The sequence below is a fragment of the Leuresthes tenuis genome, unplaced genomic scaffold (genome assembly GCF_036924035.1).
Source record: "Leuresthes tenuis unplaced genomic scaffold, fLeuTen1.0.hap1 SCAF_16, whole genome shotgun sequence".
Lineage (NCBI taxonomy): Eukaryota > Metazoa > Chordata > Actinopteri > Atheriniformes > Atherinopsidae > Leuresthes > Leuresthes tenuis.
In genome coordinates, this window is record NW_027325370.1 from 19,036,471 (window position 1) to 19,061,316 (window position 24,846).

General features: G+C 38.6%; 2 protein-coding genes across 4 annotated transcripts; both read left to right on the forward strand.

The window, feature by feature from the left end:
- Nucleotides 1–925: 925 nt before the first annotated feature.
- Nucleotides 926–1,873, forward strand: LOC140271892 (olfactory receptor 14I1). Its single transcript, XM_072367199.1, has one exon. The coding sequence runs from the start codon at nucleotides 926–928 to the stop codon at nucleotides 1,871–1,873; it is 948 nt and encodes a 315-aa protein (XP_072223300.1).
- Nucleotides 1,874–5,904: 4,031 nt separating this feature from the next.
- LOC140271419 (phosphatidylinositol 4,5-bisphosphate 3-kinase catalytic subunit gamma isoform) lies at nucleotides 5,905–22,223 on the forward strand. 3 transcript variants are annotated; one of them, XM_072366632.1, is made up of 14 exons: nucleotides 5,906–6,023; nucleotides 6,174–6,436; nucleotides 7,515–8,755; nucleotides 11,073–11,727; nucleotides 12,397–12,462; nucleotides 14,542–14,767; nucleotides 16,818–16,912; nucleotides 18,305–18,448; nucleotides 18,533–18,623; nucleotides 19,034–19,164; nucleotides 19,862–19,973; nucleotides 20,181–20,338; nucleotides 21,225–21,537; nucleotides 21,591–22,223. In XM_072366632.1, exons 2-13 carry the CDS (start codon nucleotides 6,191–6,193, stop codon nucleotides 21,480–21,482), a joined length of 3,423 nt encoding a protein of 1,140 aa, XP_072222733.1. In that variant the 5' UTR covers nucleotides 5,906–6,023; nucleotides 6,174–6,190; the 3' UTR covers nucleotides 21,483–21,537; nucleotides 21,591–22,223. The 3 variants fall into 3 exon arrangements, with proteins under 3 accessions (XP_072222735.1, XP_072222733.1, XP_072222734.1); XM_072366633.1 differs by lacking the exon at nucleotides 5,906–6,023 and adding an exon at nucleotides 6,024–6,050; XM_072366634.1 differs by lacking the exon at nucleotides 12,397–12,462 and having other exon boundaries at nucleotides 5,905–6,023.
- Nucleotides 22,224–24,846: the final 2,623 nt, after the last annotated feature.

Consider the following 24,846-nt stretch of genomic DNA (forward strand, 5'->3'; position numbering starts at 1 on the left):
AAATGTTTATGCAGTTATGTTTAAGAAAAATGTGTGTTTTTCTTTAATGTTTAATTTGCCATGCTGCTACTTTTTGGTCAATTTATTTGATACAAATGAAAACTTGCGTTCCAGATGTGCTGTAATTGTTTGTGTGATCACCCTGCTTGTAAAAGGTTTAAGGGTTGTAACAGAACAAAATCATCCCAATTTATAGTTATTTGAAAAGGTACAGAATAAATAAAGGTTGCTGATTGAAAGACACAATCTCTGCATGATCTAATCTGTTGTGTTTAAATTTTTCTACATCACGACTAGTTGACTTTTTTTTGGCTTTTTATTCTCCTAAGAAACTCTCTTAAAAGTAATCCTGCATATTCCTAATCTATTTTTTCACATAAATTATGAAAACTGTGCAGTTTACTTCTTTCCAAGTGTTTCCATGAAACTTCAAAGATTTTCTATCACACATTCTTCTGATTATTATTATTTTTACCCAGAGCATGTCTACTCATGAGTAGATTGTAAATTAATGTATGTTATTAATTGTTTATTATATTTTAAGTTTCAGTAGTTTGCCAAAGAGAGAGAGTTTGTTTCTGAGCTTTCTGTGGGCGGGCTGTTGGATCACGTCATGAGGGGAGGGGAATGCTGAGAGTTAAAAACTGAGGCATACAGCAGAAGATGGTTATAACAGCAGTTTATCGAATCCACAAAGATCAAAAGGCCAGCAGTGGCTATGATGAACGTTACGGAGGAGAAAAACCTCACTCAATTGTGCGGCCGGAGCGGGGGCAACCAAACGCTCCTTTACGGGCAACTGGAGGATGCCACTCACCTTTTTCACTCAATTTTACCCGATGGAATGACCGTTTTAGCCCTGGTTATTTTGTTTTTTTTGCTGATTCTCCTCTCACCTCTGCTAAACTTGCTAACTCTGTTCGGCATGAGACAGTCCGACGACCCCTCCTGTCAGCCGCGCTTTTTCTTCTGCAAAAACTTGATTCTGAGCAACCTCATGCAGACAGCCACCTTCGGTCCGGCAGTCATCTACTCACTCGTCCAACGCCGGGCGATGGCTTTCAGTTACTGGTGTTACCTTCAGTGCTTTGTTGGGACAGTGAGTATTTTATCTAGCCTTGTCACTATGACCTGCATGACACTGGAACGTTATCTTTACATTTGTATGACTTTTGAATACGAGCACATCCTCTCTCAGAAGCGCCTGCGGCAGGTACTCACTCTGAGTTGGGTCTATTGCGTCTCCACCCCTATCATCAATATGATCCTGCTGCTGCACAACAACAGAGAAGAGAAGAATGAACTGGTCACTATGGGGCTCCTGTGCGAGAATTACATGACGGAACAGCCACTACGTTCCATTCCTTCTGCCTTCATATTCCGTAAAGTCATTGATTCCATCACTATACTGCTGTGTCTGATCGCTCACGCCTTCTCTTACTACCGGATGTACAAAACTGAGCAAAACTTAGTGATGCCCTTCAAAGCTACAAGTGCAAAAGCACGTATTACTGTAGCGTATTTCTGTGGTATGCTACTCGTGCAGCTGCTGCCAGTGCTGTTCAAAGTTATCTTGGATGTACTGTGGGAGTTTCAGGCCACCAGTATGATTGACACATCCTTTCAGTCTGAAGGTGCCTGCAAAATTAAGCCGACCCCAACAGCAGCCGCGCTTCACCTGGCCCTGCAGATCATGCTTTTAGTGCCACCGTCCATCAACCTGCTGGTGTACGGGGTGAGGAACGTGGAGATAAGGCAGGCGCTGACCAACCTGTTCCGGAGGCGGGCAAACAACAGGGCCGCTGTCTTAATCCCGTTGGACAGAATTAGAGTCAGACACATTGTAAATCAAAATCATGTTCAGGCTGGTTAGACTGATGCCTTACATTTACATCCTTAAAAATTATTAGCCTTCTCTAATTCTCTGCAATTTGCATACAATCAAATCACATTTTACCTTGTCAACACGTGTATTTTTTGTTTTTTGGACAAATTGTAATCCATAAATGTGTAAACCCTTTGTATATAATATTCTGGAATACATCTTTCAGAACAAAATGCCTCTGATTCAGATGTGCTGATTAAGTGTTGTTTTTGTTTGTCTCAGTTTTGAATTAACATTGTTTACAAAATAAAAAACAAACAAACAAAAGAATTGCCAGTACATTGAAATGTGATCATATGTTGGCTGATAACACAGCTGAGTTGTCCTGGTATATCCAGTTTTTATACATTTGTTTTTAACAATGTTGTGCCATAAGTTGTTGTCGGTACATTGCTTTTGTGTGAACCTTTGACTTTTCTTTTATTTCAGAAGCATAGATGCCATAAGTGGAGTCTAATTTGTGGTCTGTTTTTTGGCAGTAGCATTTTGTTACTCTTAAGTGGTTTCATTCTAAATTAAGTAATGAATACTTAGCAAAACTGAATCATCATTTTTAGTGACTGTCAAATATCAAAACATGTGGAACAAGGGGTGGCTCGATGTACCCCAGTCTCACCTCCTGTGCATCCCGATGTATTTGATGTATTTTTGTCTGTGGCAGTCCCTGACTCCTGATGTTTTAACATATTATTAAACAAAATTATTCTGTTTGTTGTATCTGTCCAGTAAATGTGAGAAAACTTAATTGTGGATGCTTTGTCTTAAAAGAGCTATTAAAGCCAATCAAAATAAAGTTGATACTTGTCACTTTGTGTGGTAATTATTTTCTAAAATTTCATATCAAGCTCTGAAGTACAGAAGTCGAGAACGGCCATGAATTAAAAAAAAATAAAAAATTTTATGCACTGTTATCTCGTGATAATGACTTATTATTTTAAAAATTATTTTGTTATCTCGATATAACAAAGATCGTTTTCTCTTGATAATTGATTTCAACCTTCAAATGGCTCCCGTAGCCACCTCTCGTAGCCACTGGCTGCAGCTGGAGCTTACCGATAAGTTACACTTCATGTTAGTTTGTTTACTTGACTGGGTTTGTTTAGTTGACTGGGTTTGTTTAGGGGCTGCCGGTTAGCAGATGTACAGAAGCCGTTCGTGGCAAACTTGTAAGTTGAAATTAATTATCACGAGAAAATCTTTTTTTATATTGAGATAACAAAATAACAGCTTTTTTTCCCCCAAAATTTTGAAATAATAAGTCATTATCACGAGATAACAGTGCATAAAAAGAAAAAAATCCATGGCAACAAAAGTACAGGACTTGTATTACTCCACAAACTCAACTGCCATCATGATTCATGGCTGGAGCAGAAGGAGGGAAAGGAGCCAAAAGCCGGACATACATTGAGGCTACTGACAGATCAGTGAAGAAAATAGTGACTTTATTAGTCAAACCAACCAAAAGCACTGCTAGAGCAAGAAAAGAACAGCATTAATTATAAAGAATTAACAGGAAATCATAACTTGAAGGAGTAGGTGACTAACAAAAGGCAGGTGGTGTTTAGATAAAAAAATGTAGGGGTAAAACAACAAGAAATAAGCTTAACAAAGACGCAACAAATTAGGCTCTATATAATAAAACAGAAAGCAACACTAACTACATGAATTAAAAAAACAGAACAGGACATCTGTATATCTGGAAACATGTTGAAGTGTTACTTTAATGAAAACAGTAAGTCGTATTTTTTACAGCTCTTTCATGATATTTTTACCTTTAATATTCAGCTTACATGTGATTTTTTTTTCTGCCAAACAAATTGGGCAAGTTTGAAGCCAGTGAACAGATGCATCCAATTATCCATCCATCCATTTTCTATTCCCGCTTAATCCTTCGGGTCGCCGTGGGGGCTGGAGCCTATCCCAGCGGTCATCGGGCGAGAGGCGGGGTACACCCTGGAGAGGTCACCAGTCCATCACAGGGCCACACGTAGAGACAAACTGGACAAACAACCACACACACTCCTAAGGACAATTTAGAGAATTAACCAAACATGCATGTATTTGGACGGTGGGAGGAAGTCGGAGTAACCGGAGAGAACCCACACATACACGGGGAGAACATACAAACTCCACCAGCAGAGAGTTGAACCTGGAACCTTCTTGCTGTGAGGCGACAGTGCTAACCACCACACCACATCCAATTATTATACTTTAATTCCTATTATTTTGGCTTGTTTTCTTTTAATCCAATTTGTGCTTTGGATCAGATAATATAATGATAAACTTTTTTTCTCAGCCTTAATGAGTTACTGACAGACATACTTTATGAGCACAGAAGTGAGCACTGAAACCATTCAAACTGACACGGGGAGACGCATTTAATAGAGCAATTTTGTGAAACAAGCTTACGCTCTCCTGCAGTTCTGTAGGGGGAAAAAAACATTCTTAACAAATGTGTTACATTTAAAACAGGCTCTGTCTAATGTTAAAAGAAGTCTACTAGCTCAAATCTTATATTCCATATAATATAATAATAATATAATTTGAACACAAACACATGTTAAACAAATTTGTCTCCATGGGTTTATAGCAACCTATCAGTGACATGAGAGCAATCACTGGCGGTATCATTTAAAGAGCATGTAGGTTTTTATAAAGGCAGTAGCACAACTCAACATTCTTGTCTTCGGGTCAATTTGACTCGTTTTCAAAAGATAATATGCCATAACTTTGGTTTTCTTCCATATAATTGCCTGAAAATTACGTCTTTGGTTTGCAAGTAGAATGAATCATTACTGTTTTTTTTTTTTAATTATGTAACCAAACAGTAGCTTCTCCTTTTCCGTCAGGAGAAGAGAAGTGTAAATTGTTGGAAGTTCAAACACTTGCATGTCAGGTTAGTGCAATTGTTAGTAGGTATAAGTGTAGCATACTTGGTTTGTTTCATCATGCTGGCAGGTTAAGTGACCAACACTTTTCATCTTGTTGCTATGCAATTTTCTGCTGGGAAACTCCTACCTAAACATTTCTACAGACCAATCATCCCCCACAGCCATAGAATATGACATCACTCGCCTAACAATCAGTTTTGAGCACTGATCCTTGTAAAAAGAGCTTAGAAAGAGCTAAAAAGTATGTCAAACGTCCCGAGGTGTTCCTATAACCTTTAAACTCTCCAGATACCAATCTGAAGGGATTTGATATCATCCGTGGAAGCAAGATCAGTAAGAAAAACCCTTGCCATAACCTACAGGGCCCGAAGGACCCTTTACAAGGGTCCTGGTACAAGACACTCAAGGACACTTCTCGGGAGTGATAGCCATAGAAAAGAGAATATGATCATGAATGGAGTGGAATTATTGTGATTAAGTTGTGATACAGAATATAGGACTTTGGTTTGGCTAAGACATTGATAGCAGTCTGCTGATTAAGTAAAGCTGGACAAAGATTAGAGACATAAAGCAAATGTGAAAGTATGAATATTTTTAACTTGGTTGGAAAAAAAGCACATGAATAGTCAAACTTACTAAAATTGAAAAAAATCGTACGGCATAAAAAGTCAAATTTATGCAACGTTTCCAGTGTCTAAATGGTGAAAAGACATCACATCACAAAAATGACAATGGTTCAGTTCCAAGTCAGCTGTCAAATAATAGGCTTTTATCTTCTCTTTGAGTCGAGACGACAATAGGCCTTCTCATAATATGAATAATGTTAGAAAAAAAAAACTTTAACAAGAATAACAAACAGTCCACATTCCACTGAATAGTACCTTTAAGGAAGAGCACAGAAAAGGAAAACAAGTCAAACAGGTTTTAAGTGTTCCAGTAAGACATAAGCAACTATTCAGTTCTGACCTGTTTGATTAACAGTTAAAATACAGAAGGCCACCTTTTCTGCTTTATTGCCCGACTAGTGGACCAGCGGTATCTACCCTGGACTGTTGTGCAGCATTAATTGTAAACATATTTGAGAACTTTTTTGTTTGCGAAGAAAAAAAAAAAAAAGGAACAGGGAAGTCAACTCTCTGTCTATAATGTCAGTAAATGTTTTGTTGGTAGTTATCTCAGTGTAAAAGAATGAGGAAGTTCCAGAGATGTCACAAAAAGGGAACAGGCAGCATCACACAGTCGGGCAGGTACAATTTCTTTTGGACTCAGCTGTTGTAAGACTTAAATTTTCTTTTTCGTTGTCTCACTACGTTTGATTAATATTCTAATTATAGAGTAGAGACTTTGCATATGAATGAAATAGATTATTTATTTGCACTGAATCTTATTTTGTCCAGGTTTTGCTGAATCATAAATGGATACTGCAGTGTTCCTAAATCCACCATTACAACTGCACGCTGAGAACAGTTTAACAGGGATGGCCACTTACAGCTGTTCTGACAACCTCCTGAAGTTTATCTGCGAGTTTCAGCATGAGCCTGGCCCCCTGCAGATGTATGGTGAGGAAGACGACAGTGTCTGTGTCAGTTACGAGTCAGTGTCTGTTATTCTCCCTGCACAGTGCAGCGTCAACCAGCTCCGTCTACGCATCTGTATGCAAGTATGTATACCCCAAAGAAAAGACATTTTTCAAAATTATGTTCTGAAAAGGTTTTTTCTTATTATTCTTGCAGTGTTTTGTGCTTATATAGCTGGGTTTTGTAACTTGGCTCATCTCTAGTGCTGCATAAAGACTTTGCTTTGCGCATGCATTCTGATAAAATCTAATTGTTGTGTTAGTCTGACAAAAACCGGACTTTTTAGATACATGTTTTCATATTTGTCCAACTTAAATTGTTCAAATGAAAAAAATCTGAATATGGATGAACCCTTTAATGCCCTTATTGAGGAAAAAAAGAACAATGGAAAACATATTTATTTGCATTTTTTCATTTCCTTGGGACAGTAATAAAAGTTATGGTTGAGATGTCACTTAATGGGGGCTGCGCGGGGGGTGTGGTGGTTAGTACCATCGCCTCACAACAACACAGGGATCCTGGTTTGAATCCTGGCTGGGGCCTTTCTGTGCGGGCCGTGTAAGCGTGGGTTCACTCCGGTTACTCCGGCTTCCTCCCACCGCCCAAAAACATGCATGTTAGGTTGATTGGTGACCCTGCCTCTCGTCCAATGACAGCTGGGAGAGGAATCTGTTCATTCCTCTTTGGAAGAAGAATGTTGTGCCATTATTGTCTGATATAGGATTCTACAGCTAATTTAGTCTCTTGTGCACAGAGATGTCTCCAAATTACAAGTGTATTGATGAGATAATGTACTGCAGACCATGCGATATTCAAAATCTTATGTTTCCTTTGCTCTATTGTGAGTAAAATATCGATTAATGGGATTCTGATTTTATTTACATACAGCATTGCCACTTTTTCTTGCGACATTTTGTCTAGGTGGTGCTCAAACTAGTGTTTGGGGTTGGAAATGGATAGTGGTAATGCCAGACCAATTCCACCAACACTAGATCATAATTTGACTTTGGCCAGAAGTGGAGCTTTTCACTATGCTTTTTTATTTTGGGTGTTTTGGGAAAACCATATCAGGCTAATATGTCCATCTAAAATGGCAAAAATATCTGTCAGATATTTTCTTAACTTTATTAACATTTCAAATATTTATATCTATGCTTTCAGGCGCAGGAACAAAATTGCCATCCAGACCCATTTGCAATACTGGATCCCAAGCTATACACCCTGCTGTATGCCAGAGGAGATGACTGGTATGAAACCTATGATGACTGTCAGGTTATCAGGACATTAGATATTCCATGGTCACGGGATGACTCCACGTGTCTCTTGGCACACATAGTTGTAAAACCACTTGTGACGGTTGATTCGGAGGAAAAAAAGGGACAACAGCAATGTTTGACTTACCTCCTTGGTCATGACCTGGAGAGAGAAGCATCAGACAGACTTGGCGAGCTCACATTCACTCGCAGAAAATTGGCATCTCCAAGAAGACAAGAGCTGAGGAATCGGGATGATGTGTTGTATGCCACAGAGCCCTGGATAACACCTGCCCCAGTTCCAGATGACCTCCAGGACTGGCTGAATAGAAAGCTTCCTGTCACTCTGCACTACATGAACAAAATCAGCTTTAGCGTACAGGTGGATTTTAATGCAACACCGGATGTTCTTCTTAAAGTTTTTAGAAGGGTAATGGCAGACCAGATGCCTGAATATGACACTTCTGATGGTCTGGTGTTGAAAGTTTCAGGCAGGGAGGAGTTTTTTTCTGGTGAGCACACCCTCATCGAATTCCTCTGGGTTCGACAATGCTTGAGAGCCAATCAAGATCTCCACCTCTCTGTGGTTCCTCTCTCACACCTTGCATCAGAGACAGTTGAGTTTGTGGACTGGCCGCTTGTTGATGGTTTCAGTGGACAGTTCAGTTCCCACAGTGATCTTAGTCTCCAAGGGAAGGATTTGGATGACATCCTCATGATATCGTTGTGGGACTGCAACAGAAAGTTTAGAGTCAAACTTCTTGGCTTTGATATCCCAAAGCTACCAGGCAAATGCCCTCAGTCTGTCTATGTTGAGGCGTCTTTACTTTATGGCAACAAGGTCCTCTCTTCAGTGTCCTCTGTTCCCAAGCCTTTTGCAGATGAGGTACTTTGGAATGAATGGCTGGACTTTGAGGTCCTCCTCAGTGATTTGCCACGTGGAGTCAAGCTGGGCCTTACTATTAATTCAAATGCAAGTGATGTCTCCCCAACAACCAAAGAGCCAAAGTCAACAGCAAGCAGAGATTCAAAGGCTTTAGGCACCAAAGAGTTGAAATCACCATCCTTTTCAGTCAACAAACCAGCAGAGCCACAGAAAGGGAAAGGGAAGGTGCTCTACTTTGTCAATCTTCTCCTCATAGATCACAGGTGAGCCTTTTTAAAGAGGACAATAGAAAAATCACTTTTTTTCTTGTGCTTTAGAGCATATATTTCCTCCTCCCTCTGTATCGCCGCCTTCAACTTCAGGTGACACTTCATTAGCTACAACTCACAAGTTGAAAGTTAAAGCTCTTAAAGCTCTATTTTGTTTAGTTTTGCCATCCACATCAAATCTATCTATCAGAAATAAATTAATCCAGAATACACTAGTGTCACGGACCACAGGACACAGATGCAGGGTCTTTTCAAGGCAAGAGTGTTTTATTCTAAATAAATAAGGTGAGGATCTCAAAAACAGAGCAAAACAAAGGGCTCCTCCTCAATAACCATGTTGAGGAGGGTCCAGCTATGAAACTTATCAAAAACTCTCTCCACTCTAGGAGGAAAACAGAAAAGGCTATGAATGATTACAATTAATGCTCACACTCTCCTAAAGAGGTGGACTTATACAAAAGAAGCTCTCCCGACAAACGGGGCACAATCAAAATATAACATAAAACTCTCCACGAAGGGAGGCACTATCAAACTTAACAATTAACTCTAAGCTCACCTTTAACGGCGGCGCAAAGATCTTTAAAAACAAAACGCAAAATCACTCCACTAGTGGGGGAACTATGGAACTTAAACCAAATACCGAACGCAACGCTCCTCTAACGGAGGTGTCTATGAAACAATTAACAAGAACAAAAACCACTCCTTAACGGAGGAACAAAACAGGCTATGAAAACTTATTGTGAACTAAACTAGGGCTATGGAAGAATTTACAACAAAAGATAGCACTGCAGGAGGATCGCTCAACTTCAAGCTTTTGGATTCAAGCCTGTGGATTACTATGGGACAAGGCCGCTAGAGTGAGGCACGTAACAGGTTGCAACACACTGGCACAAGACAAGGGAGACGCAGACTATTTGAACACATGAGGAGCCATGGGGAACAGGTGGAAACACATTGGAATCAGGGAAGACAATCAGACGCTTGACACAAGAGGAAGGGCAACATACCTGAAACAAGAGGAGCAGTTAGTGTTTCAAAATAAAACAGGAAATGATGTGACATGAATAAAAACCTAAAACGTGACAACCAGTACTTAGATTAATGTTTTGAACTGGCATTCTTATAGTTGAAAGTTGGAAATTCCAAATTTCCCCATTTCTCTTCAATGCAGCATCAGTACAGCACCAGTAACTGCCATTACGAAACAAACATAAGTGTTTGTTATTAAATTGTTATTATGTTCAACAGGTCTCAAAAGAGGCTGACTCTGATTAAGAGAGGGCTGGTGTGAAGTGGAGTTGGTCACATGAAAATTAATGAAAGAAAAGAGTATCTGTACTGTCTGTCTGTGTTATTTTGACAAAACCATGACCCAGACTTTCTTTAAGCCCTTAGTAAATTGTGTAAATCAGTGTTAAAAATCCGACAGTAAAATCTGAAATTCTCCAGTTGCCTGGAGACCAACGTTATGTTGAATTTCCTGAACCTTTTAAATTTCATGTTTTCTAGACTTTTATAAAGGCAATAATTAATGTTTTAAGAGCACAATCAATCAAGAATCAAGAGTCTTTATTGTCATTATACAAGATAACAAAATTTTCTTCAGACTCACAGCTTAAAGGCACACATTGAAATATAATAGAACAAATTCTCATAAAAGGGGGTGTCAGGATTCAATGTAAAGCACTGAGTTAAAAAGGTAGTTATTAGTCAAAACAGTAATTTCCCCTTTTTTGGATGTAGGTAGCAAGGCTCATTTAAATTAGTTCCTACTGAGACAAGTGTTAGGTGTAAGAAGAAGTGCTTTTAAGAAGAACTTTTCAGCTCTGAATAGTTAGTCTCTGTCAAAGACTAATCAGTTTAAATCAAATCAAATGTATTTGTATAGCACATTTCATGTACAAAACAATTCAAAGTGCTTTACATAAAATAACAGCATTGCACAGTTTAATGAATTGTTTTTTCTTAGTTGATGGAAACCAGTCTCTTTTAAGTATTTTTGCTAATCAACTTTAAGTTCAAGAATATGAACACCAAGAAAGGTTCATTTTAACGGGTGTATATTTCAAGGCTTGTATTTACCTTTTTTTTTTTTTTTTACAAATACACAATGTGTACATTTCCTATAAATTCCAAAACAACACATATAAGTCTGAAAATATAATAGAAGTACTGCATAGCAACAACAAGGAGGCACAACTCAAACCCAAGACATTTTTGCACGAGACTGGAATCATCTCCTATGAGGTATAGTTAGTTTTTCACTGTTCATTAGAATTTGTAGGTAACTCTCATTCACTCATCCCTGCAGATCTGTCCTCAGCCAGGGTCTCCACACATTACACATGTGGTCCTACCCTGATGTGGAGGAAGGAGCCATCACCTACCAGGCAGACAAGCTGTCCTCTGCCACTAACCCAGATATATCTGACTCAATGGCTATCAGCTTCCTTCTTGACCACTACAGCTTCCCTGTGGTTCTGCCAAATACCTTCAGCCACAATGAAAGTCCCGGCAGTCCTACTTCTGGCCTTTCCCCAGTCAAATCTGATGACTCTGGCCATGCACCTTCCTCGTCAGCCCCAACTGCCTCATCTATCATGGATTCTTCTTCTCTGACTGTGACATCTCATCAGGACCCATCAGCTGTAACTGTAAGTCTCAGATCCCCATCCACAGTCCTCAATACCAAGAGAGCTTGCCTGAAAAGGTTCCGGCAAGAGAGCGTCCAATATGCCTCCAATCTACCACACTTCCTGCGCAATGTTGATTGGATGAACAGCAGAGTGGTTGAGGATGTCCACTGGCTCCTAGGAAACTTGGATCCAAGAGAACTGGATTTAACTGTGGCCCTGGAGCTGTTAAGTATGGATTTTGCAGATGAGATGGTCAGGAGACTAGCTGTACAGCGACTGGAGGGCTTGTCTAATGATGACGTACTGAAGTATTTGCTGCAGCTGGTGCAGGTATGTATGTGACGATGATGATGATAGAAAACAAAACTGCATACAGAATGCAGATGTAATATAAGTGTGTAAAAATCTATTCAAAGAGTAACAAGAAAATATGTGAATGCACGCTGTTGTTCAGAGCTTACACTAATATCACAGAGTACTATGGAAAAACATACATTTACAAGATTAAATATGGGTAAATGACAATACAGTGCCTCTTATTATTTAGACATCTATTAACACTACTGAAATTATTCGATTCAACAATCAACAAAGTTAAGTCAATGACTTAACTGAAAAAATATTTGTCTCGAGGCTAAAATAAAACAAAACTAATTACATAAAAAGGTAAAACAGCCATTTGAGTCACTGCAACAGCCTTACTCAAAACTTTGTTGGTCCACAGCATAAAATGTAGTTGTACAATGAAGGCTGGAAAATTGTAAAATGAATGCTACCCAGGCTCCAAACTTGCCATCTATGTATGTTCCACATACGCTTTGTATGAAAAAATCTGGACATATCTACGTTTTGTCTTTTGTCAAACTGTCATAAAATTTACATTTGCCTTTTTTTTTTTTTTTTTTAACTTTTCCTTTTGATTTTATGGTACAAGTTACTGAAACATTATCGGTGGATAATACTGAACACAGACTTAACTCTTACCTTGTTTATTTTCAGACCCTAAAAGTGGAACCTTATCATGATAGTTTCCTCGCTCGGTACCTTATCCAAAGAGCTCTGCGGGTGAGTCATGCAACATTCATTAATCATTGTGTAGGAATAACACATAATAACACATTTTAGATCTGGTAATCCGAGCACATCTGGTACCTACACAGGCAGCAATTTAAATAGTCAGTATCAGGAATCCGGACCAAATCTGGACCAATCCGAACCAAACCGGTCCAAACTGGACCCCCTCAACAACCTGGCTGCACTGTGAAATTCTGTCCTACTGAGAGGAGACCCAGGATAAGTTGGAGAGACTGTAGTCATGTTTCCATCCAAAAGTGATTCGAATCATTGGGAAATGCGCATTAAAAGAAATTCGAATCACGTGTGTTTCCATCAAAAGTACGGACTTTGGCGAAAACTACTAACTCGCGCGAGTTTTCCGCAGGTTGGCACGACAACCAGCCTGAAAACGTTTTACCGGCTTCCCGACACGGAGTGTATCACCACGGAGAGAGGACTTGAACCTTTATTAAGAATCAGGCAAGTGGTATTGGAGCTGTCAGCCCAGTTAGGGTAACCCTAACGCCACAACTTCTTCATCCGTCCGCCATGTTTGTTGTCTTTTGAGTGACCCGCAAACACCGGAAGCAGTTGGGGTGAAAGTGCGCTACGTCAGACATGACGCAAACACAGCTGTTTCCATCCCTTTCGAATCAACCAAAACCCGGCGCCGTCGAGCGCATTTTCATTTGTGCGAATCAGGGGATTTTTATTCAAATTATGGCGTTTCTATCATAATTTTCCGATGCGATACTTCTCGATGCGCATGGAAACGCACCTAATGTCTCTCCTGGGAAAGCCTCGGGGTCCCTCTGGAAGAGCTGGAGGAAGTGGCCGGGGACAGGGACGTCTGGGTTTCTCTGCTCAACCTGCTGCCCCCGCGACCGGACCCCCGGAGGAGTGGCAGATAATGGATGGATGGTATCAGGAATCTATTCATACTTGCTGTCCCAGGAAGAACATTTTTGAGCATATGCTGCAAATAGAATATTTAGACTGTCCTTTGCTCAAATGCATCCCCATGGTGCATTTGTTAATGAAGGATGAAGCCTATAATTGTATTTGCATGATATGCAGTCTCTTGTGGTCTTAAGCCACTGTATGTAAAAGATTTAAATGGCATCCATGAAGTTAATGTTTAATAAAAGAGGCTGCATTTTAGACCCAACTGTGATCTTTTCAGCTCACACTGTACAGGTCAGTCAGACATCCACAGTGTACAGCTTTAACTGTATCCTTTTTACAGGACTTTTTTTTTGAGTGTGAACAGCTAAGAGTCAGCATTTATATCACATCACATTGCACATCCACACTTTTAGAAATATCGTCCTCCTGTCATTAACTAGAAAGCAGAGGATAAACATGAAGTTTGATGTTTTCTCTTCTGTACCCAAACCTTGAATTTTGTTATCCATTGTACCTCTTGTGGAGAGTATTATCGCAATATTTAACAATGCTAATTGAATACAGTGTCGTTTAAACACAACTGATATGAGTACATTCTTACCACCAAAAAGCACATTCTAAAATCAAAATTTTAGTGTAGTTGTTAACTTTAAAGGAAAAATGTGCAAAATAGACAAAAAAGAGAAAATACACCTATCAACACAAGTTGACAACTGCTGTGAACAACAAATGAAAAATTACTGAAAGAAAATATAATTATTTTCACAAGGACTCAATTGGGGGAGCCTCAAGCTCCCATTTGTGTGATTTCTTCAATGATGCGTAAACTTATTTACTCTAATGCTTAGAGTAATGGCATCTGATAAGCTGTAATAATTCGAGTGAGAAAACTTTCAGAGGAAATATTATGGAACAGACTGGAAGCTTTTGTTTTCTCTGTTCCTTCTTTGTATAGGTCATGTAATATAGATCAACAGTGGATAGATATTACATATTTACATTAGACTTAGTTTGTAAAGGACTAATCTAAAAAAGTCAGCTTTGTTTAGTTTAGCTTTTTTTGTGGGGTTAATTAAAAGCACTTTTAAAAATTTCTGAGTGTCCAAACCCTTCAACAGGTGAGCAGCAACCATAGCTGTGATTGTAATCTGAATTCTGTCTCCATTCCGTGTTTCATTGCAGAGCAAGAGAATCGGCCACTTCTTCTTCTGGTATGTCCGCGGTGAGGTGGCAGGGTGCCCCTACTTCCGTCAGCGCATGGCTGTGATTTTGGAGGCCTACCTGCTGGGCTGTGGTCAGGCTATGATCGACAGCTTCATGCAGCAGGTCCAAGCAGTAAATGCCCTACAGGAAGTCGCTGTAAATATTAAGGAACTTTACCCCGACAAAACTGACCTCCCTTCTACAGGTAGGAACACTGGCTTATGATTAGACAGATAATGATACTAACATATGATTTATAAGTATAACTTTAAATAAAAAAAAACATGTTTGCAATGTGATTTCAACATACAACTCGTACTTCTTGGAATAATCTTAACAAAAAACAAAAGCCAAACACAAAAGCTTTTACACCCATTCTTAAAGAAATCATTTTTAAAAAAGACTCTGAAAAGAAGACACATAGGTAGATTGTCTAATTATCAGTGCAAGATTAGAGTTGAGCAGATGCTCTACCAGCCTCTGTCTTCTTCCTGAGTACAGTGAGCGATAGCAGGTCTGCAGATCTGAGAGCATCAGCAGGGTATAAGGTATAATTTTTCTGTTGAGCTCACTTTATAGTCCACTACATGTATTTCCCTATGTAGGGAGTAATGAGTAGGGAATGAGTGAGTGATTTCTGACACAGCCATATACAAAGACGTCGCATCGACAGTGGAAGGGCGTGTCTAAAGCGCCGCTTGGTACAGGGCAAGCAGTGGCAGCGGTGCATGAATTTACGAAGGAAAGAGGTACTCCTCAATCTTAAAGTAGAATTATTCGCTGAATTTTGGACCAATTTCCAAACGTATTGATTTTTTAAAAATGTCTTACATGAAGCTATGATACAGGGTGCTAGGATATTTTAAAAATGCTGGTTTTCTTCCTGTGGACTTGCTTCAGAATTTCCCTGAAGCTGAACCTCATTCTAATGTTGTGAGTATTTGCATATAATATTTATAATAACATGAGAGCATCATGAGAGCTGGAGGGTGTAGGTTAAAAAGTGATAATGGACACCTAGGAATGACATTCTGGTCAAACTGTCTTATGACAGATCTAAATTATCGCGCTGGCTTAAACGCTAGTTGGTAACCTTGGCAACGGAGACGCAACATTATTTTTCTGGGTCACCTGATCTTTTCTGGGTTCTTTTCATTTTATCTATGTCTGTCTGTCTATCTGACATTTGACAAACACACCTCGTGAAAGTAGCTTTACAACCGAGTGATTTATGATCACTTTCATTGTGTAAAAACATAATTCCTCCATAGATGTAATGTAGGAACGAATGGCACTGTACCAAGATAACCGCCCTGTAGGCACGCCCCTCTAGTGAGCGGCAGCAGTCAATGCGGCGTCTATGTATATATGTCCAGAGTGGTGTAAAAAGAGAGTGGCGACACTCCCATAGACTTCTATAGAAAGAAAGGAATGCATAATAATAATAATAATCAGTTTCTAAGGCACTGATCTCTGCAGTTAGCCTTGAAGGCAGCTGACTGAATAATGACATGCAATATGAAATCATCATTATCCCAATAATTAGCCTGCAAGGCACTAATTTCTCCAGTCACTCTTGAATGTAGCTAACAGAATACTGAAAAAATATGCCTTTTGTATCAACAAACTAGCTAAGCTAACATTAGCAGTAACTAACAATTAAAAATTTCAAGCAGCTCAACTAACTAGTTTATTTACAAAAATACTGTATAGTCATCGCGATGGGTGCTGGTGAGCTGATAGATTGTGCTGTAGCTCGCAATCTGATTGGTTGCTGTTGGGTGCTTGTGCAGCTTCCCAGGCTAAGCAGCCTTATCAAACTTCCTGGTCACTTAAACCCGACCAATTAAATATTAAAATGAAATTCTGTCCTGGTGCCTGTTTTTCCATTTCGTATTTTTGATCTGAGCCTAAATGTGAAATATGAAAAACCAGGTATCTTTTCGTTTATGGTCTTATAATGAAAAACAAAATAACCAGTCAATTTTTCATTATTTGATTTTTGATTGGCAATTGAAAATGGAAAGAACAAATGATACCCTGATTATTCATCAGCGAGTAAATCAAGGAACAAATTTTTACTGTTAAGCTTTGACACACAATCACAAAGGTTGTAATACCATAGGAGGCAATTGCGCTTGTTTTGAGCAGCTGCTGTTTATTCATATTAATAAGTTTGTGTTTTTAGGCATGTAATAACCTTGTTCAAAATGTATCTGTGCACCTTTCAACCAATACTGTGTCTTATTCATCAGCTCCACTCAGACTTAGGGAAATTCTGAGAAACAAGAATCTGCCGAATGAATTCTTGCTGCCGTTTGACCCCCGCATCAAAGCTGGAAGGATCTTGGTAGGTCTCGAGTTTTCAAGTCAAGCTCGTTTGGGTTTAGGTGACAAAGTGTTTAAAAAGAAAATATCTTCTTTACTTTAACTTTACATGCTGAGTCTTTTGGGATTTATCCCAGTTCCTCAATCTGACCCTCTGTGAACATAAGTAATATCCATATGTTGTAAAGAGGACTGAATCCCTTCTTAAAAGTTAGAATTTGGAGGTTAGCTTAACAAACTCTGACCTCTACACTGACGTTATTATCACATGATAAATGAAATATATTTCCTCCCTAGGCTTTGGCCTAACTGCTAATAAAAAACTTGATTCCTACATTCTCCCCTATGTCCATGAAATCTTCACATACAGAAGTTATTTGTGATATACATGATAAATTTGGATATTATCAAGAGATGCATTCATTTGGAAAAGAAAAGAAGACCTTTTAATTCTAAAATGTTTCTTTTGAAGGACAACATAAATTAGCTTGGGAAAAGATAATACGATTGTGGAAACAGGGAATGTTAGTGAACTACATGTCATGAAAGGGAAGAAATCATGAGGCCCAGCTGGATTTATGGCAGTCAGTGTATCATATATTTGTGTTCATCCATCAGTTTCTTTCAGTATTTTTCTGACTGATGTGATAAATGTTTTTGTCCTTCTTTTTCAATTTTAACGGGACAGTCCAACAACCCAGAATGTGTAACATGTTCCTATATTTCAAGTGGTTACCTTACAATCAGAGCAATACGAAGTACAGAAATAGTCATGAGTCTTTGACTGTTAGCTATAGGTAACCTATAGCTAACTTAATAGATGTTAATCTTACTAAACTGTTACAATTCTTCCAGAGAGGATCTGAATCTAAGCCAAAAAGCTGTTTGTTGCACCAACTTGCTTTGTGTGTTAACATGCTAATATGGACTCATCATTAGCTTGATGGGACTGTCAACTGTACCTTACAGGTATTTATCCAAAGCCCAAGCGTTGGACAATGTATCATTTTTACTTGATAAAGGTTTCACAATCATCTGGGAAAGAAAGCGATATTACAGTATATTAAAAATCAGCAATTAAAATAATCATCTGGTTCTTACCAGGTTTTCAAATTTGGTAACCACAACCTCAGATGAACATGAAGATATTTCACTGTGCCATTATTTATTTGATGAAAACTGAAAATGCAGAAGTCGTGTGTTGAAAACTAAGTACATCCTTACTGCTTCCGTACAAGTTTAGAGGGTTAATAGCAACCAGCTGCTCATGATCAAATGATCATCACCAGGTGGGAGCAATAAAAGCAAAAGTTTTCTAAAGTTTGCTGTTCTGGAGCATTTAGGTATGTGTTAACACAATGCCGAGGAGGAAAGACATCAGCTAATCCACTCTTTTCATATCTCTGTGACACAGCTAGACAAATGCAAGGTAATGGCTAGTAAGAAGAAGCCACTGTGGCTGGAGTTTTCCCCAATGCCGTCGCCCACCTCAACCACACCTGTTGGAATAATCTTCAAAGAGGGGGATGACCTAAGGCAGGACATGCTCGTTATTCAGGTTACAGGAATCATTTCGGTCTAAATTCTGCCGGGTTTAATTTAGTATAAAATTACACTGGAGTGTTTGTATCTTCCTTTTTAGACACTGGTGTTGATGGACTCCATCTGGCAGGAGAAATCTCTGGACCTGAACCTTATTCCATATGGCTGCATCTCTACAGGACACAACATAGGTATCAAAATTGTTTAGTATGTTGGTATTTAAAATGAATATAGTTCATTCAGTGAACATGGTGAAAACTCAGACATTTCTAACTATGAAACTTGACCCTATCTCTAGTTAGATGTCCTGTTTGCTTAATTAGTGATCGTACTTTTCATATCCTTAAACTTATCATATCCTTTCTCATGGTCTCAAGCTAAAACTGAAAAAGACCTTCATGTTCAAAACTTGTTTGGTCCTTGGATTGGTCATTTTGTTATAAATGAAAACTGCTCTGAAACATAACATTTTTCATTAAATGACTGCTTTACTGATGCTCTTTCTTTATTTCCTCTCTAGCAACAAAGATGTAATATCTAAATTAAGATTAAAAAAAGGAAGAAAGATTGAAAAACTCTTTGATCAAATGTCCTTCAACAGGCATGATAGAAATTGTGAGGAATGCAGTGACCATCGCTGCAATCCAGTGGAGCCATGGAGGAACGACCGGAGCCTTCAGAAATGATGCTCTGTTCGAGTGGCTCAAGTCCAAATGCCCACTTCAGGAAATAGTGAGTAATATGAATCAAAGACATGATTCACAGTCCTATTTTGAACAACCTTGCAAGTTAATTGCTCTATATTGGGGATACCACTACCGAAGGCTCAGCCTGCTCTGATCAGTAGCACATTCGGTCTCTTCTAACTTTGTTTCTGAGTGAGCTTTTTACATGTAAATAACATGTTAATAAAGCATAAATCAAGGACACAGGTGATTTTTTTCACTGTTTTACTTGTAAACATGGTAGATTGGTCATTAACAAACGCTTAGGGAATTTATCCGACCTTTGATGGGAACAGAAAAAGAAAAGTTAGGCTGAAAACCTTGTCGGTGAATTTCATGCTTCTATTCATGCAACACTTTTTGAACAAAAAAAGATCTAACTTAACTTCAAAAGTATTGAAGTTAATTAAAGGAATGAATTGCATACCATTCAAGAATGTAACCTGGGATTAATGTCATTGTATATTAATCAAATTGCTTGTTTAATGTGAGCAAGTCTGAAGGGAAAAACATCAGATCTTCAATGTCTTTGAGCATACTGTAAGTGACCTCAGAGAAATATCCCTTTTTACCCAGGCAAAAATTAAATGCAGAACATTTATCTGGAACAGATTGTTTTTAGACTGTAGTTGTAGCTTTGACTTAACTATCTGAGAGCTTCAGGCACTACCTTTAACCATGCCTCTGTGTTCACATAACTGCAGCACTACAAGACTGTGGAGAGGTTTGTGAATTCCTGCGCTGGATACTGTGTGGCCACTTACGTGCTGGGTTTAGGGGATCGACACAACGACAACATCATGATCACAGACCAAGGTACACGACACAAATCCCTGTTCACTCTCTGAATTTAATGGAACCTATTAGGTGAGAAAACTGATGTGTATTTATGTACTGGTCATACATTGATATATCATTGCTCATTTATGACATTCCCATGAAAAATAATAGAGTGATAAATCATAAGCACTGAGTTATGAAACCAGATGATGAAGTGACTCTTTTATATCCTGGGCCTCGAAGGAAACCTGTTTCACATCGACTTCGGTCACATCCTGGGTAACAGGAAGCACTTCCTTGGTGTTAACAGGGAGCGTGTGCCGTTCGTCCTGACGCCTGACTTCCTGTATGTCATGGGAAGAGTCAAAGGTCGTAACAGCCTCTACTTTCAACGATTCCTGGTAGGAAGCTTTCATTATGTGTTGGTGTCAGTGTTTCTCTTGTGTGCAACTCGTTTTTTACAGATGTTTTAGTCTAAAGGGCAAGTTTTATACTTCTTTGTTCACAGTGTTAAAAAATGTCCATGAGATAGGGAGACCCCTCAGTGTGTTTAAACTTCCAGCTCCACACTAACTGATTTTTATTGAAGGATGATATGTTCAATGGATCACAATGCAAACAAAGTAACTTGCAAACACAGTTGGTAAACGTTACTTAAACAGGATGAAATTGCATTTCTTTTAGGGCTTTTTTCAGTAGTTTATTATTCCATATTTGCTGCTTGGATGGTATCATTTCTGGCATCAGGATGATTTATATTTAACTTACTCAAAATAAACTGCACAGAATGGGTTCATTCTAATTGTAGAGGTATCTGTCATCTTTATGTAATAACTACTCTGTGAAATAGAGGCTTTGATACATATCATACTTTTCGTTTGGATTAGTTTCCAAAGAAAACATTTAGTTTCTCATGAACAACAGGAGCTTCTTTTATAACTGAAGACATCAGGTTTGCAATCTTCCTTTCTTGACAGTGAATATCTTCTCTTTGTGGATGACTTTTTATGTGCTCAAAGACATTAACTTGAAAACATTCATTCTTTATTGTGTGCTTAATGAAGAAATAAAGTTTTTAGTCATTGTGAAGACTCATGAAATGGACTTTTGGGCCTCTGAATTAAATAATTTGCATAGACAAATAACTGTGAATGGGGGAAAAAAATTGAATCTGCTAGTCATGTAAATACAAGTTTAGTCCTATTTTCTAAATTAGTGCCACTAATTTGCTATGTTTTATCTTTATTCTGTCTGCTATTTATTGCTTTCAATGCTTGCCCTTTTCAGGACACTTGCACCCAAGCATACCTGTCACTGCGCGCCCACTCTCATCTGCTCATCACTCTTTTCTCCCTAATGCTGCTCACGGGCATACCAGAGCTGAGTGCTGCAGAGGACATGCGCTACCTGCGAGAGGCGCTCCAGGAGGAGCAAAATGAGGCTGAGGCAAAGAGCCATTTTCTCCAACAGATCTCTGTGTGCGAGGAGAAGGGCTGGACTGTACAGGCCAACTGGTGGATCCACATGGTGGCAGGCATAAAGTAGATTACTTTGTTCCAAACAGCCACAACCCTGAAGGTGGTTAAATGTGTGTTTCTTAGTGTGGAAAATGTATTTGTTTTTATTTTTACAGCATATCCATGTTTATTTTAGCATCTTTATTTTCTTTAACCCTTAAACAACGCATCAAGGTGTACACATATAGTCTATTTGCCCTCTTCCAAATCTGCATGTAACTGAAAATAAACAAATGCTGACAAAACAGAGTGCAGGGGAAAAAGACAAAAGGTTGACCCCAACATCACACAGAACACAGTGAAAATGGGAATAGAACGAAATTCATACAATCTAGTTAAAGTTAAAATTTTATAAACAGCAGCAGTTTTAAGACTTATGTGAAGAATTTGAGTCAAAGTACTTCTCCACTAAATATAAAGTGTTGAGCCCTTTTTAACACGTCAATAAGATGTTTTAAAACATATATTTTGGGAAAAATCAGCTATCGGTGCTATGGCAAAAGAGGTGACCTGGCTTCTGGAGCAAGTAGTTGCTATCTTGTGAAAAGCACAGAAACTGTACTCTGAATTTCAATTTCTCTTGTCTTTAAAAGGAAACACTGATTATTCCTACTAATTGCTTTCCATTTCTCTTCTTCAAAGTTGTTCTAAAATAGTCTTCCCATTTATTTCTCTCCAGCCATTAAACTTGTTATTCACAATTCCTTATTTAACTATCTTGTATCACGAATTTGTGCACTTGTTACATTCTTAATCATTGTAAATTGAATATATTATTCATATATATATTATATAATATAAATACAAGTTTCTCAAACTCAAATGAGCACAGTTTACTCTGGGTTTATCCCTCTTTTTGTGGGAAGCAACAGAGTTTATTTGGTGGAGGAAAACCTGATCTTGAAAAGGTCCAAACTGCACAAGACCCCAAAACGAAATTGGTGTCCTGCCAAAACAGTGAACAGAGAAAATCTCATCAACCGCTCCCGTAGAATGACTTTTAGTCTCTAATAATATCGTCATTTTGCAGAAAGAAAAAGAAAATAGCAACAATATTACTGTTCAAATTAGTGATGTGTTCTGTTGATGCACAGCAATCTTAACACATATTGTACTATAGTCAGGGCTTTGATAAGGCCATTCCAAGATGTTTAAATATTTTCCCTGAAAGTAATTAAGTGTTGCATAAGGGTCATTGTCATTGTGGACAGTGGAACTTCATTCCAGTCTCAATGTTAGGAGGACTGAAACATTTTTTCTTTTTTTTCTCTCCAGAATTTCCCTGTTTTTTTTGCACCATCTATCATTCCTTCCATTATGGCAACATTTTCACAACATTCCCACACTGATTCTACCGTTCCAAAGCTTTATTCGGGGTAAAACAAAATTTGTCTTTTAGCTTTTGATTTATTTTTTTAAAGCTTGGTTTATTTTTTTATTTTTCCATCTCATGCACTTATACAGCTTGCTAACAATCTTTTGTGTTGGTTCAAGTTTAATAAGATCCACCACCAGATGGGACTGTTAAATTTTGTAACATGATAGGGGGAAAGACTTTGACCATTATGTGTAAATACATACAGATCACTTAATAAAAGCAAAGAAAAGAGCTAAGGTTGTAGAATGATTTAATTTCATTAGTTTTTCACCATTCTGTAAGCATGTCTGGAAGATTTCCAACCAGCTTCAATCATCAATAAGCAAAAGTGAATGGTAGAGAAATATTAGAGGTTTATTGTGCTTTTATTCACCAGTTTTGTTCTGTTCTAACCAAACATTTACATTATATACTGCAAATTAATAATAAAAAATATATACATATCTGTTTGAGTAATTTGTCAGACATAATTTGTAATTGTGGGTAGCACTGTCACCTCACAGCAAGAAGGTTCCAGGGTCAACTCCCGCTTGGGGTCTTTCTGTGTGGAGTTTGCATGTTCTCCCCGTGTATGTATGGGTTCTGACCGGGTACTCCGGCTTCCTCCCACCGTCCCAACAACATGCATGTTGGGTTAATTGGCGACTCTAAATTGTCCCTAGGAGTGAGTGTGAGTGTGTGGTTGTTTGTCTCATTTGTCTCTGTGTGGCCCTGTGATGGACTGGTGACCTGTCCATGGTGCACCCCACCTCTCGCCCGATGACTGCTGGGATGGGCTCCAGCCTCCCCGCAACCCGACCGACATATTAAGCGGGTATAGAAAATGGATGGATGGATGGATGATTTGGAATCACTGAAAATAATTTGGATGGAAATATGCAACATAAAGACCTCAGTGAGCTGGCAGTTTATTAAAGAAAGGTATAGAGCATAGAGTTGCATATATAAAGCCACATTTTCAATATGCATTTTTGCACCAAGTCATCGACCATCATAAACTACCTTTACATGTTTCTCAAGTTCACACCTCAGAGCAAACTACAGCCTTCTTTCTGCCTGTTATTTAGGTCGTTTTTTTATGTAGTGAATCACTGCACATACTCTGAGTTCTTGTTCTCAAAGTAACATAACACTGAGCAATAGACCCGGTTTCAGTCACATTTACACTTGTACATTCTTTTGTTTTCATGTTTGTTTAACAGTAAAATACTGTGGTACAGTGTTGATAATGATGGATTCCAGCCATTCCTGGGCCACAGTCCTAACACTGAACCTCACAGGTACTCCTCTATCCTGTCGTCTCTCTTATCTCTTCCTTCTGTAATTCTGTTCATATTCAGTTTGGTTCATACATGCTTCAGTGTTACTTTGTTTACACTGATGCTGACTTCTATTAAATGAGGAAAACTTCTCAGTGTCATAGAATACTTTTACTAAGGCCTTTAATGTTGGTGTTAGTCATCATCTATCTCTTTATATTTTGCCCGAACTGTTAATCGATTATGGAACAGCTAGTTTTGCATAAAAACAAACAAAAAAATAATAATCTAGCTGCCCTAATCTAGTTCATAAGCAAGTAGGGGACAAAAGCACTACACGCTGACACACGTACACACAGAGATCTTTTGTGAAGGAGACTGTCCTTGTAGTAGGCGGCTGCTGGTTGGGGATATGTGATATCAGCTGACTAGGCTGGCACCACATAATGAGCTTGGTGACGGAGACTGTCATCATCTCTTGATAATTCCCAAGGTACAAATCCTGTCAGCGATGGCCTGTGCCATCTTATTCCCATAAATGATGACAGGGTGGCGTACTACAAGGGGAAATCATTCTCATCTCTCCCACATTGATGTGGAAGGAAATCACAAAGATAAGAAACATTTGTGACACAAACTTACCTCAAATAAAGAACAGAAAAATAGAAAGCCACTAGGAGTATACTTTGAAATCTGAATTACAGATATGGTCAGCGTCATATAAAATGGATAAAAGATTAGAATATATTAAATAT

Excerpts from the sequence above, each read along its gene's own strand:
- LOC140271892 (XM_072367199.1), top strand. The coding sequence starts at position 926 with ATGAGACAGTCCGACGACCCCTCCTGTCAGCCGCGCTTTTTCTTCTGC.
- LOC140271419 (XM_072366632.1), top strand. The coding sequence starts at position 6,191 with ATGGATACTGCAGTGTTCCTAAATCCACCATTACAACTGCACGCTGAG. Across the intron at positions 12,463-14,541 it reads TTATCCAAAGAGCTCTGCGG|AGCAAGAGAATCGGCCACTT; the intron begins GTGAGTCATGCA and ends GTTTCATTGCAG. Across the intron at positions 16,913-18,304 it reads TCAAAGCTGGAAGGATCTTG|CTAGACAAATGCAAGGTAAT; the intron begins GTAGGTCTCGAG and ends TCTGTGACACAG.